Source organism: Cupressus sempervirens, chromosome 10, assembly GCF_028749045.1.
Source record: "Cupressus sempervirens isolate cs-2001-9-10 chromosome 10, ASM2874904v1, whole genome shotgun sequence".
Classification (NCBI taxonomy): Eukaryota; Viridiplantae; Streptophyta; class Pinopsida; order Cupressales; family Cupressaceae; genus Cupressus; species Cupressus sempervirens.
In genome coordinates this window covers 567,307,151-567,322,672 of record NC_143127.1, presented here as the reverse complement: position 1 = coordinate 567,322,672, position 15,522 = coordinate 567,307,151, and the positions used below count along the sequence as shown (strand labels likewise).

Here is a 15,522-nt window from a genome sequence, read left to right as displayed (position 1 = left end):
TACTGAATTGTGGAGAGGATAAGACCCTTCCAAGCCAAGCCACTGCATCAGAAAACCCTCTATACACAATGATTAGGCTACGAGGATCACAATAATAGGCTAATCTCTCAAACTTTGATACTGGCAAAAATGGGGACATTACAATCCCCCCTGTCTAAGATTGCTTGTCCCCAAGCAATCCCATAGCAAAATAAACATCACAAATTACCTGGATCCCAAGGGTAGAACTACATACTATCCATGTTGTTACAAGCAATTCCTGTAGCACCAGTATCCAAATAATTAACATCAACATCAAAATCATCTGAAAACCGACTCTAGGCAATGAGGAAGGCAACAACACATTAGTACTCAACCTAATTGAAATACCAACTCTATCCACACCTAAGTCCTCATCAAACTGAGACTCATACCCAACTGCACTATGGAGATGGTAACAACCATAGATACCTGCAACACTAATATCAATTCCAACCTCTGCTAAACTACCTAGGGTATGTAGATACTGCAAGCAGTCTAATTTGCAATTGTCAATCCCATCTGCAAAAGATGTTGCTAACCCATCCCATAATGGATGGTATGAAACTGGAGCCAATCCATACCAATGTGAAACCAAATCCTCTACCTATGGGTCAAAAGAAAAATGATGAGCACACCTTATTGTATAATGTCGGTAGAAAGCTTCAATTTCTATCAATGGCTCATCAATACCAAACTAGGAATTAGGAGATGACTCCAATGTTTGACTCCAAACTAAAGGTCGGGCAGGATCTTGGGCAACCCTCTCAGCAAACCCAACCTAAAAATCCCTATGGGGAAGCATAGTAGAAAGTCTCTACAATCTTTCCTACCAACCTCTTAATAGCATGAGAGACTCGGATGAGAGTACCCTCAAACACTCTATATGAATCCTCCCTCACATTTGAACTCTCCAATGGATACTCCATGAAGGACTTTGTGCACTAGAAATTATATGTGGAAGCATCAACCTGCTCTCCTGCGACCCACAACTAATCCCTCTGAAAATGTGGCACTACCATCTGTCTAATGGCACCAATTGTATGAAATGAAGAAAGAGATCCGCTTTTGGTGGATGGAGGCAAATCACCATGAGAGCTCGTCTCCCCTGATGCTCTCACCTCCTCTATACCTACTACACTCATGTTGGATGGATGTGTCTGACACATCATGTCGCTCATCCCCAACCATGGAAGCAAACTCACCACCAACCACAATATGTAACTGAACAGGTTCTGGGGTTGATGTCAACTGTACCCGCTCTAACTCCACGGTAACCTCATCCAACTGTGACTGCGACTCTTGAAGAGCCAATTGAGTATACTGAAGAGAGTCCACAGTCATCTCAAGCTCCTGGCTAAGCTCAGCTACTTCCTCCTCTTTTCTTAACGATGTCTCATAACAAGTGCTACCCCACTCTAGAAGGTAATCCTTGTTAGCAACTAACTGAGAGTAACTATGCTTCAAGATCTTAACAACCTCTCGAAGCATATGAACCTTTGCTAGGGAAAGACTACTATCATCGTGCTCATCTAACATAGGAGCACCCCAACCAGATGTAGCTAGCATTTGACGAATAGCATCATAATGCTCAAGAGATTAAGAAATCTCACTATCACTCACCTTCAGCTAACAAGTCACATGATGCCTTTGTAACCCCTACCTCCTTCGCAATCTCTTTGTCTCACTAACTACACTATGATAGGAAATTGAATCAAAATTGCCTATCACAAGATCACTTATACATGTGCCATCATCCTCACACAACTCCTTATCCAACTTAATGGAAGCCCTCGCTATATCAATCTCCACATGTCTCAGCTTCCACCTCAAAGGATAGATCCTGTAAACACTGATCCTAGGACCCATCCAAAACCTCCTCGGAGTCATTAGCTAATACCTGGCAAGGGATATTGTACTCGGTGCAACTCATAGCATAGATCTTGTACTCGGTGGAAGCCCTCGCTATATCAATCTCCACATGTCTCAGCTTCCACCTCAAAGGATAGATCCTATAAACACTGATCCTAGGACCCATCCAAAACCTCCTCGAAGTCATTAGCTAATACCTGGCAAGGGATATTGTACCCAGTGCAACTCATAGCATCATCAAATGTATCATCAGATGTGTCCATACTATCTGCATCCACACCTACTGACTCCACTGTAACATACAAATCACCAATATCACAACTAGGTGACTCCATACATGCATTTGTCCCATCTGAGGAAGCTATTGCCTCCTGTACTGGAGCAACACTATGATAACTCACATACAAATCTCCAATAATAATCCCCTCCTCAAGAGAGACAGAAGTGTCAATAGTAACAACTGCATCAACTATCTTTGTACTAGTTGCAACAACTCTGGGAGCCTCAACTTGCTGAAACTCAATGCCACTATCCACCAAGGGTACTGACACATCTACTAATCTCTATGTAATGAGTCCATCATCAACACTGCGGATCGAGTTAATAGGTGTTCTACTAAATGTAGGTACATTAGCATCATGCATATCTGTTGGGAAAACTCAAGCTTCCTTCCCTGCAACCTCGATGTTGGCCTTCTAAAGGTGGAAACTATATACCTTGCTGCTCTCTCAGCTGTCACGGGATCCAACAAGCTCTTCGCCAACCTCTGTTGATGAAGCTTCAGTTTTTCCAAACTCTTCTGCAAGGCATTCATTTTTAAGCTAACTTCCTCATTACTCTTTTGACTTCTAGAACTGCTAGTCCTATGTCTGTCCATAGTTGGAGAAAATATGTGCTGGTCACTCTAGAAATAAGATTTGAAAATCTTGAAAGTCAGCACCAAACAAAATAAAAACTGAGCCGAATTCCTACAGTCTAGTAGGAACCTCTCTGATACCATTGTAATAACTCTCACCAAGTGATAGCTTAATTAAACATCAATTTTCCTTCACAAGTTTAATGGTTTGACATTTCGTCAAACATTTTGCATGAAATCTCTATCATGCTGTCTTTTATCTTTAGATTATTTCCGCTTGCTTGTAATGGTTCAAATTTAGTTTAGACGCATGTAAATGGTTGTTATATGCCCAAACAAAGAAGTTGTAGTACAAATGCAATGTTTTTTTGACCATTCAAATACATACATATGATGTCAACCTGTGAAATGTGCATCTACAACCAATAAACATTTATACAAACATTTGGCATGCAATCTAATGATTGAAACACATAACTACAACTCACATGAAATTTTCAATTAAATGAAGAACCTATAGGTGATTATTGTAGATATCAAATTGCAACAGATTTATATGAGGAACAACATACAACAGTATGCTCCCTCCAACTTAAGGCAGATTGTAGCTAGCATGTAATAGACACTGCCCCAATAAAGAAAACATCAAACTCCAAGGAAAACACAGGTCTGCAACTTATAATTTCTATCTCCAAACCCTTAACGAATAAGACCAAGTCACAAATATCAGCTTCTCTTGCACTGTTAATACAGTTGAGAAGACAAATCAAATTGCTATACTTTAGTAGCAAGTTGCACTACCAATTTTAGACAATCTTCCACTATACTTCAGTAATGGATAACAAATCCTTAGAACAAACCCTTATACTTCAACAAGGGCACAAACTTTAGAACTTCAAAAAAAGCCACAAAGGCATCAAAAGAAAATATAATATCCAAGCATGCTTTTCCCAATGAAATGAGCTCATATTTATAATGCTTTTGTTGACAAACATTTCCAAAAGAACTGAACTTCTGAAATTGTGAAAGTTACCCAACAGAATTCAACTCTTGAAACTTTTCAACTTAACTCTTTTTGCAACATTTAATACTTGGCTTGGTATAATAATAATAAAATAAATGGCCCCTTCCAATGATTGATCAACCCTCAACTTATGTGATATTATAAAGTTAAATTATAACTTTATAATAAATCATTTAGTGATTAATAATAATGTGTCCACTAAAAATATTATAACTCCTAAAATACTCATCATTTAAATATGTCGTCTGAAATAGGAGTCATGCCTATTATTTTTCCATGTGACCAAATGCACTTTCCAAAAATAGAAAGGGTCCATCTCAATCCACACCCAACTTACCACAAATAGTAAGTACACAAAACTAAGCCCAAATGAAGTCCAATTTGAGCCAAACGAAGACCAACCTGTACTTACTGCATTGTGGAGAGGATAAGACCCTTCCAAGTCAAGCCACTATGTTAGAATGTAATAACCCCAATAGGTTATAACTTCTTCAAACACCAAAAATCTTTATACTTCAGTTGTTTGACATTTCGTCAAACACTTTGCAAGCAAGCTCCGATACCACTGTAATAGTCCTGCTCAATTCTGACCTTAAAATGCTGATTGAAGGCTCAAAGAATTTTGTCAAACACTTCGCATACAAGGGGTCATATGACTGATATATCTTTTTAGATTGCTGCAATGACTCTTGTTTCGATTTGCATCAAAGAGAATGCTTACAAAAAAGACTCCAGATTGTCTAAACAATGATCTAACATGAATGTGCAACTAATTTTGACAATAGTCAATACAAATATGTGACTAAACTACTTGCAATATGCAGCTACAACAACTAGTAATTATGACAAATACTTTGGATGCAACCTAAAATGGTATTAATGCACTTACAACCAAGTGTCATTAATATAAACACTTAGTATGCAAAATTATAACATTATTTATGCCAAAAAGAGAACTTACAACCAATTTATATTTTGTCAAACAATTGGAATGCAAACTAATAAGCTGATCATCAACTCTAGGGTTGCAATATAGACAGTCTAAAAAATTACAACGCTCTTTCAATTGCAAAATCCTAGCCTTCCTTTGATACCAATAATGCCAAAAGGCAAACAAAGACAAGTACAATGTGAAATAGTGAAGTGCTGAAGCTATAATTTGTACTCAGTTGAAAACCTACATTTCTCAGAAAATATGCCAAATGAGAAGTGAAGAACCTGATTATAGATGGCTGTAATAATTTTCTTCAATGCTGCCCCTTCTACTTTGCTTTTTCCCGATCTGCTTTTTCCACTTGCTTTTTCCGGATTTTGTTTTTTTCGTTTTGCTTTTTCGAATTGCTTTTTCGGATTGCTTTTTTCGGAGCTGTTTTTTCGGACTGTTTTTTTCAGCCTGCTTTTTTTTTCGGTTCTGCTTTTTCGGCCTGGTTTTTTTTGGACTGCTTTAAAATGGCTTCCTGTAATTCCGAACCTGCTAGAAATGACCTCCAATAAGTTCGGCCCTGCTAAAAATGCCCCCTGAAATGCTGAAATGCTGAAAATGGCCTTAGGCCCAATGACGCCCTAGCTGAAGTGACTAAAGTATCACCTCCAAATGTGCAACCCTTCAAAAGATAGTTCACTTCCTCAGTTATGCAAATCCAAGGGAGTTTTTGTTCCCAAAGATCAACTGACTATCTGAAACCACTTGGCTCCACAATAGACTATGTGACTGAATCACAATTTGATGTCAAAAGAGAAATAAACAACTGGATGATTAGAATGAAGCCCGGGGTGCCTATTTATTCATTTTTCTCCACTTTCTCCAGAAACTTCTAGAACATTATTTTATTTTATCTATTAAGTGACTTTATAAAATATTTTATAATTCAAGTCACTTTATTAAATTAATTAACTATAAAGTTACTTTTTAATATTTATTTATTTGATAACTTTATAAATAATTAAATTAATACCACTTATTTATTTAATTAAAATAATTAATTAGTCATCCTCATAAAATATTCATTATTTTGGACAACCTAATTAATTAAATTAATTAAATCAAATTGCCTCCAAAATGGGGACATGACACAGAAGACCCTCTATACACAATAATTACGCCACGAGGATCACAAGAATAGGCTAATTTCTTAAACTCTGATATTGGCAAAATGGGGAGTTTACACTGTGAGGATCACAGTACTGCTGCTGTGTGATTTAGTGCTACTTACGCATGGTCTGGATTTGTGTATGAATTGCACTCTTACTCTGCTATTTTAAATTTTACTTGGTAAATGGTACCTATAGGGAAGAGAGTTTTTTAAGAATGGTCTACACTTGTAATTTTTTTGTTGTTGCAGAGCTTTTATTTTGCAGTTCTGGGCATTAGCTTTCTAAAAATTGATATTGTCTAGCCTTTGAGATTATATGCATTTAATAATCATGTTGTAGTTATCAATCTACTGCTGTACTGAAATTTAATATGGATGGGGTTAATCTGTAATTCTTTTTGCAATATTGAATCACTTAATTCACACTTGATTAAATGTGCCTTTAGATATCAAACTAAAATTATTGATTATTTTGTGTTATTCATTCCTTTCAAATGATCAAAGATCATATGATTTATGCGTATTTCCTCCTTTTCTGTTTACATGATATATTTCTTCTCCTTTCCTTGCAAGTATTCAATGGTAGAAATTATATGAGTATCATACCTTTGTCAATGGCTGTACTGGATTAAATCCTCAGAACTTCTCACCAACTAATTTGATTGTGGATATGATTATAGTTAGACAATCAACAGCTCTCTCCTTTTGCTAAATTTTTCATGCTTCATATCTGCAATGGATTTAAATTTATTATAATTTCACTACTCTTAAAGTTATCCACCTAAGATTTCAGTTGAATGAGCAAGATGGATTTGGGATCAGCATGCTTTGTTGCATTTACAACATCTTAATTTTATCTATGTTACATAATTAATACATCTGCTGAATTTACTGAAGTGAATGCAAAATATTTGAATTTGTTTAAGCAAATTACATTTTTAGATGGTAAAATTTTTTGCTTAGTGAAAGGATTAGTCATATATGTGTTCTGTAATGTTTCCAATCAGTACTCAGACGGTTTCTTAAATATTAATGATATTTGTCTTTTACATTACTTGTAGCTTAATTTAATGATATTGTCCAGATTGTGCTGGTAAGAATGTCTTTCCAACAGTTTTGTGTATCTTTCAGTAACAAATTGTGCGGGTATCAAATTCTCATCATTGATGGATGTCATTACAAATTCACAGGTCTGTTGATTCTTCTTTCCCTTCTGTTATTTGCATGTTGATTTCTGGGTTCGACCATTAATTCTTGAAATATATATGTAGAAAGTTATCATCTATAGTTTCCTTGATGTTGAATTTGGAAATTAATTTGTTCTTGAGTAAAGAAGAATGATAGTATAACTGGATGACATTTTGCATCCCAATTCATGGTAAAGTGAATGATTTGCATAAGAGAATGGAAATGTTGATTGTCTTATGGATCTTTTATTACAAATTTTGAGTGGTGAAGTAGCTAGTTTTAAGAGATCTAACCAATTCATCTAGAAGCATTGTGTACTCAAACTTGTAAAAATTGGAATATATGGTGAAACAGCTAACTTGTGCTAAAAATTGTAGCTCGTATCATGGTCCAAAACTTACAATCATCATCCATAAATATAAATATTTTTAAAAAGGCTTGATGGTGGAGTGAATGACCGCACACAAATATAGGATGGCACAAGAAACAACAGCAAGAGGAATCTCTGTCATTATTTCTGCTTCAATTGATGCTTTAAATATCAGTGCCTTATGGAGGCTTTAGTCTCATCCATCCCTATCTTGGTTGGTTATCTCTCTCTATTTTGAATGAAGCTATTGCTATACTACCATGAGAGTCATAGGGAAACAGTTTTCTAGCGTTTATGATGGAGAAAGGCCATAACTTTCAAGCTTTTTTTTCGCATTGTTCCCTTTACTGAAGATTTTCGACCCAAGTGTAAATTCAGATCTTAGCTTCTCTATTGCCATCTCATCGACTAAGACATCCTGTTGAATTTCCAGGCTTCATTGTCCTATTGGCCAATAAGATGTTTTCATGGCAATCTTGGTGGCTGATTTTGGTCAATGGAAGCAATAACTGGAAAGTTAGTTGTAACAATAAATATAAATTTGTGTTTCTCAAAAGATTAAATGGGGTTTATAGTCTTTTTTACTAGTCTATAGGGCAATAGTAAGACATATGCAATGAATTAGTGTGCAGAAGGTATTTGGTTATGTCATGTCCCCTTTTTAGTGACATGTCATTTTCAGTGAATTTGCCTATCATGGACTCTCGTAGGCAGATGATTTTGGTGAGAGAGTCATTTTGATGATTATTTGGGGATTGGACGGTCTATTTTTCTCTTGGAGAAATGGGATTTATCATATTTTTATTTTATGTGTTATGCGGGGCCAAAATATTATAATTTTGAGTTGAGTTGCACTTTTTATTTTATAAAGTTACTTTTTATATAAAAGTGCATTATAAAGGAATTTCATAAGAATATTTTATGGATACTTCTAGAAGTTCTTAGTGGCTTCTTAGGAAAGTGAATAAATATAGTGCTTGGCCTCTCATTTGGACATTCTATGACTCAAGTTTACACTACGTTTCTCTTTAAGCATTTGTGGTGCCATCTTGGTCTGCAGATTTTCATTTGATCATTAGGAATGGAGTCTCTTAAGGATTTGCATAATCGAGGAGGTGAAATATCCTTTGAAGGGTTGCATTTTGGAAGTGGTATTCAACTACTTCAAGTTGGGCTTATTTGGACATTTCCAACAGGGTTCGATTTTCAGCCTAGACATACATTTTTGCTCATATCTCACTGTTGGCTGGGAGTTTGATTTTTATTTTCTAGGAGAATTTTCCTTGGAACCTGGTGATTATTTTCATAGCATTTTTGACACCTTTCAGCCCAGCATTTATTTTTGCCAAGTGTCGTACCAGTCCATACATGTACGGTTGTACTTGCAGGCCATACGGTTAGCAAGTTTGAGGGTAGGTTGGAGTTGCATTTTCATCATTTCGTCTTCAGCATTTGCTCAATCCAGGTTCTTTTATTTCAGTTTGTAATTGCAAGAAATTCTCAGTTGCATTCAGCCAGTGAGGGTTTGTGTGTAATGTGCCATGTTGTAATGCTTTGAGTTGAAAATCGCATATCATATGTAAAAGCATTTGGTTATCATTGAATAAATATATTGGCACTTTTTTTTACATCAGCTATTTGAGTAGATTTATTGCACAACAATTTCCGTTATTCAGCATTTTACTTTCAGCAGTGTATTTAGTTTGCATGTCAAGTGTGACGAAATTTCGTAGTTCAGTATTAGTGGTTATTAGTGGCCTATTGGCAAAGGGCCATTACAGGTTATGATATTGATAATATTAGTCTACAAGGGTACTAGTATGACATATGTAATGAATTGAAGCAAAGAAAGTGTTGGTGCTTTTACACTACCAAGTAGTAAGAATACTTGATACCAAGATGGTGAAGATCAAAATAACCTAAGGATTAGCTACTTCCCATAAACAACTAGATGGTCTTCAGATCTAGACCCAACTTCAACAAAATCATAAAAGATTTTCTACTCTTTTGACTCTGCAAAATCAAAGCGGTTGTACCTGAGGGATAAAAAGGTTCAAGTCTTGATACTTCTTCACATTTCATTCATTCAATGACATTTATTAAAATATTCATCCCCTACAACAGTTTGGTCATAGTTCTTCTCAAATTACAAGTAATTCTGCGAAACAATAGCTAACTAAAACTCGGAGATTAAATGTAAACAAGTATTGACCAGCTATGATATTCTTCATACATTTAAAGTAAAGTTGATATTGATTTTAAGATTGTGCTTAATATCTATCTATGATCTCTTCATATGCAAACTGAAATAATTGATCAGTGTCTCATCCATTGGGATTCAGAGTCTATCCAATTTCTTGACCTAATTGACTGTCATTCTTACATAAATCCTTCTTAGTGCTTGGAGATCCTATCATATTCACTGAAGCATTTACTTAATCCATTGAATTAAAAGCAATAGTGAACTGATATACAACCTATCCTAGTTGCATTCAATTGAGAAATGCTTTACCCATACAGCCTCAAAATATCCAGTCAATAACAATGGAGAAGATTCAGAGAAAAAAGATATGGGGACGGTTCATCTTTGTATTAATTCTCTTTGAAAATTATGTAACATTGGAATAGAACTCAGAAGAACTCAAGACAAGACACCATGATCCTAGAAGATTAATGTATCTCAGAATTACAGAGAAAAACATCACAGAATTGGCATCAAGAAAACTGAACCAAGATAAAACTAGCAAAACAAGAAATTATGCAGTAGTTCAAACCCTTTCTCTAGCCTTGGAATTTCACTTATATAGTGTGAGATGCAACAAGCTTTAGGCATAGAGAATACTGATAGCTGTCCTTAAGACAAAAAGATATTTGCAAGGTTATTGTCATAAAAGACAAAAATTGGTGCAACATAATGTTTTTGATCATGAATATTCTTTTGTGGGACTACTTTTGCTGCACTTTTTGTTGCCGAGGAGTTTCTTGATTGGCTTTAATGTTGTTTTTCCTCGGAAGATGTAATCAGTGGACTTGCTTATGATGGACCTGGTTCTGATGTTTGTAGACTTACTTCAACTCGAGGCTTTCCATCCATGTCATCATGCACTGACAAAACAACAGTTACATCTTATTCTCCTACTGCCAAGTCATCAGTTTGGATCTCTGCACTTTTTAGTGCAAGTGGTTACTTACCTCTGTCCTCTTCTGCTTTCACTGATGTGTCAATTATTTGCAAATCATCTTGTTCCATTTCATCATCATCAGTTTCCCCAAGTTCCAACTACTTTGCATGAACAAAATCTACCACCAATTGTCAAAAAGTGTTATCTAGCCAATTAAAATTTAGAATCTCATGCTACTTCTTCATCACATATTCTCCCAATTTATCTATCTCAATAAAATCATCCCTTAAAGAATCATAAAATAATTGCACTTTTACAACTTCTTCAGTTGTATTTTCCCATCATGCATTTCCCTTCTCATTTATGACTATTCATCCTAAGACACAATAGGTCATCCAGTTCTTGGGCCCATTCCTCTGTATTCTTCAACTTATCCTTTCTATCCAGGGCATGGGGGAAGAGTCCAAAATTTTTACTCTTATATTTTGGAAGATAATTAATGATTCTCCTTTGTAATGCAGTTCTTTTATCATCAAACTTGGAGAGATTATTAGTCAAGCCATAAGTCTTTTCTATATGCTCACAAGATAGAGTGATAATTGAAAAACACAGAAGAGTGACATCTTTGTCCCTCTCGTTCCATTTATTGACAATTGGCTTTAGAGCATCATCATTTTCTAACAACTCATTCCATATATTTATTACCTTCGCTGATTGCTCATTAAATGTTGGCCAACCAATTTTATCTACTAAATACATAATTGCTTTCCTCAGTCTACCCTCGTACTGAATATCCAATTCCACATGCAATGCCCACAGTTTGCTCTTTTCTTCTTCAAAATCCTTTGCAGTATATTACTGAGGTCTCTGTGGTGTATCTAGAATTTCTATAAGAGGAGTGGATTTAAAAGGCTCCACTAGTGGACAAGAATAAGTGATTCTTGGCCTGCTAGATTATCCTTGGTGCCCAATCACCTTATTTTCAAGCTCAATTCTCTTTTGGACTTCTCTATTATAAGCAACCAGAACTTTCTCATACTTTTCCTATAGTTCTAATCTTTCCCTTTGTTCCCTTAGGGTTGTGGCTAGGGTGAGGTTGGCTGTTCCAACATTTAGCTCTGCGGCTTCTTCACTTGGAGTATCCTCCACCTTTTTTACAATCAAATTTCATATCAAATTAGTATCATCCAGCTAAGAATAACTAGCTCTAGATCCTTTCCTCATAGACCAAATAACTAATGCAGCGTGATCTTCACTAAATTTGGCACCTTTCAGCTCCTTTTTCATCTTTTCATCTGCATTCAATTTCTTAGTAACAGAGTTAAAAACCATTGCATCAACAATGTCACAATTTGGCAGAAGCAAGACCCCAGATGATTTTATCATTTTTTCTTCCCTCTTCAGGGGTCAGGCTCTGAAACTTTTGCATCATTTCCTCTTTTATTTGATTCTGTAGAGCTGCCTTTTCCATCTCAAGATGCTCTATTTTCATCTTATTACATCTCTTTTCAAATATTCCAATATTTGCCCTCCATACAAACTGATAAAAGGCTCTAGATTTAACAAAATTGTCATCAGACATAAATTCATGGCTAGCTTGTTCTACAACGGGGTCTAACTCCCTTCCTTTGTAATCAGCAATAGTTAACCAAGGCTTGGCATGGGAGGTTCTTGAGGATTCCCCTCTTCTAATTCCGTAGTAGAAGTGAAGATTTCCCCTTGGGATCCCAACTACTCCATTTGCTTCTTAGTGAGTTGCTCACCTCCAAAATGCAATGGGGATTGAGAGGGTGAGTACTCCTCTGTTTGGGGCACCTGTCTCTCTTTTATCTTCTACGTCTTGGGTATTGGCTCATCAAGCCTCTCCTTCAAAACAACACGGGTCAACCTAATTATTTGTTTTCCCTTATCAACTGCAGGCCTTTTATTTTGAATAATCAACTAGCCTAATCCTACTAGAGGGGTGAAAGACAATTTTCTCATGACCTCTTGGGCCTTATCCGGATAAGAATTTATAAAGAATAGTTTCTTTTCATTCCTTGCTTCCATAATTTTAGGAAAGGTTATCATCAATTTATTTATTTTATCTGCCTCTGTCTTGGCATCTTCTAGAGGCCTATAATCCTTATCAAAGCAATTAATAAATTCCAAAACCCTGGAGTAAACTCTCCACTTCTTCTTAATCTCTTGTTCTTGAAGAGAAAATTCATTTCTAATTATGTCCTCAGGGAAGTAGGGTTGATGCTTCTTGGCACCAGTTTTGGCCCTCTATCTGAATATATCAAAGAATCCTTCACTATCATTGAAACAAACATGAGAAATAGCCATTTTATATTGATCTAAAAATTTAAACAATAACAACCAACCACCCTTGGTGATTATGAACTGGTGAGCAACTATACAAGATGGGAAAATTGAGCCTCTAGACCATCCAGTCAATTGTGCTTCCTATAATGTTCCCAATTTTAATTAATTTGGGGCCCAAGTTATTAATGTTTGTATTGGTGGGTTTCAATTGATTTAGTATATTTCGGTCCCATTTTTAATTAATTGTTCCGTAGGTGTTGACCATCGGCTATCTTTGTACACCCTTAGGATGTTTATCCGAAGGGTATATAAGCATGACATGTAGATTGTAGTTAGTGTGCTTTTGGATTATTTTCTATGTACGGCGAGTTTTGGATCGTTTGCCATTTCGGAAGTGAAAGATCTTCCCTATTTGGCTTGCGCAGTTTCGGTGGCATTTAACCTTCACCCTATTCCATTTGTGTATTTCTTGATTTGATTTCTGCAAATATTGATATATTTTGTAAAGTGACTCTTTTGGACCTCCCTCACTCCATTCTCCGTGATTTCCTTCTTCGTCCCTCACCATACAACTTTTTGTTTACTTACCGTACGGCTACCCAAGGCCCACCATACAACCCTACTGCTATTGTATGATCTATCCCAGACTACCGTAGGGCTTCACCCATCACCATATAGACATCCTTCTTGGATTGTATGGTCACCCCTTTCACCTCCTGACTCCACTGTACTTGATGCACTGACTACCTGAGGCACGGAGGAGAACTACCTGAGGCACTGGAAAGACTACTCGAGGCACGGAGGAGAACTACTTGAGGCACTAGAAAGACTACCCAAAGCATGGAGGGAGAACTACCTGAAGCATTTGCTATTGGGAGCCCACGACAAGGCTACCTAAGTAATTGCTTACGGATCGAGATCACCTACAGGCTAAGTTCACCTTAGGAACATTACAGTGGTATTAGAGCCAGTGATCTTGCTAGCCTATTGGGATGGTTGAGAGATTTTGGGATTGGGCTAGCATTATGGCACCAAGCAGCGACAAAGAGTGGTGGTTGAAGACACTACATGGGATTGGCAAGGAGCTTAGCGAAGGTGTTGATCTTCCATTAGATTTGTTGGAAGTATGTTTGTGTAAGTTTAACCAATTACCTTCAAGATTTATACAGAGAATCCTCTCACCAATTAAAGATGCCTTAAGTCAACCCAAGCTTTTAAGAGACCATGACAAGGGGAAAAGGTTGGCAGTTGCATCATGTTTTAATGAGATCTTGAGAATATCGGCTCCTAGAACACCATATGATGATAACACCATGAGAAATATCTTGCATTTGATTGTTGATAGCTCTTAGAGTCTAGATGACATTAGTGCTGATCCCTTTTGCAGAAAATCTACAATCTTGGAGAATTATGCAAATGTTAAAATGGGAAACCTCCTCTTAGATCTCGAATTTCAAAATCTGGCCAACGACTTGTTTCATCACTTTTTGGCCACCATCAAGAAAGATCATGATTCTAAGGTTTTAGTTGCTATGGAGAGCCTTATGATTTCGTGCATTGAGGAGATGGATGAAATATCCCAACTCATCACATCTATGTTATGGGCTATTCGTTATCTTGAATGTGTCCCCTCTATAGCTGCATGTAGATTGGTCAATCATATTTTCAAGCATTGTGAAGAAAAACTAATATCTCATTTGGACAAGTGGGAGAAAATAGATGGCAGTAATAAGGACGATGCATTACACCAAAAGGAAGGCATTCCTACAAGGCTTCTCCAAAAAAATTATTAAATCTTTCTTCTACACCAACCTAGGGAGAACACCAAAAAATTGAAGAGGTTGCTTGTATAGATCTTGTGAAGACATGTATAGATCAAGTTATACCCATCACCAAGGTTGTTGTCAAGACTATGTGTCTATCACCAAAGCTATTTCCATCATTGTGGTCATGTTTGTTGCCAAAGTTGTATGTCCGTCACTGTGGTTGTATCCACCACCATAGTTGTGTTTGTTTTCGTCACCATCGCCATGGTTGTTGCCATGTCTATCATAGTCCCCATGTCTGTTACAAAGTCCCTTGCCATGTCTGTCACCGTTGTTGTGACCATCACCATCGTCGAGTTTATGTCAGTCACTGTTATGTCTACCACCATCGTGTCTGTCTTTGTCCTTGTGTTTGTCACCGTCGTCGAGTTTGTATCCATCATTGTCATTATATCCATCACCATCATTACCATCGTGGTATTCATCGTCGTTGTTGCATCTATCACCATCGTTGTGTTAGTCACTATCATTGTGTCTGTTACCAACGCCGTTGTATTCATTGTCGTCATTGCACCTGTCACCGTCGTTGTGTCAGTCATCGTTGGTGTATCTGTCATTATCATTACTGTCGTTGTCATTGCATCTGTCACCATTGCTGTGTCAATCATTGTCGTTGTGTCCGTTATCGACGCTGTTGTATTCATCGTCGTCGTCGTGTCTATTACCATCATTGTGTTTGTCATCGTCGTGTCTGTTATCGACATCGAGCTTGTGCCCGTCATTGTCATTGTGGTCATCTATGTCATTATTGTGTGTCCACTAGTGCAACTACAACCATTGAGACATTGCTCATTGCCGAGGCTCTATCCATTGTCGAGGTTTCAACCGAGGTTCTGTGTGCTACCA

The 15,522-nt window shown here is 36.8% G+C and overlaps 1 protein-coding gene across 4 annotated transcripts in view; it reads left to right on the top strand.

Annotated features, from left to right (window-relative positions):
• The window catches only part of LOC149535144 (protection of telomeres protein 1a-like), a 293,707-nt gene that overhangs the window by 233,830 nt on the left and 44,355 nt on the right, over positions 1 to 15,522 (top strand). For all 4 annotated transcript variants that reach the window (XM_089804786.1, XM_089804783.1, XM_089804785.1 and 1 more), the window contains one exon: positions 6,995 to 7,053. In XM_089804786.1, the coding sequence (XP_089660912.1) occupies positions 6,995 to 7,053 (59 nt within the window). The remainder of the gene's footprint in view (positions 1 to 6,994; positions 7,054 to 15,522) is intronic.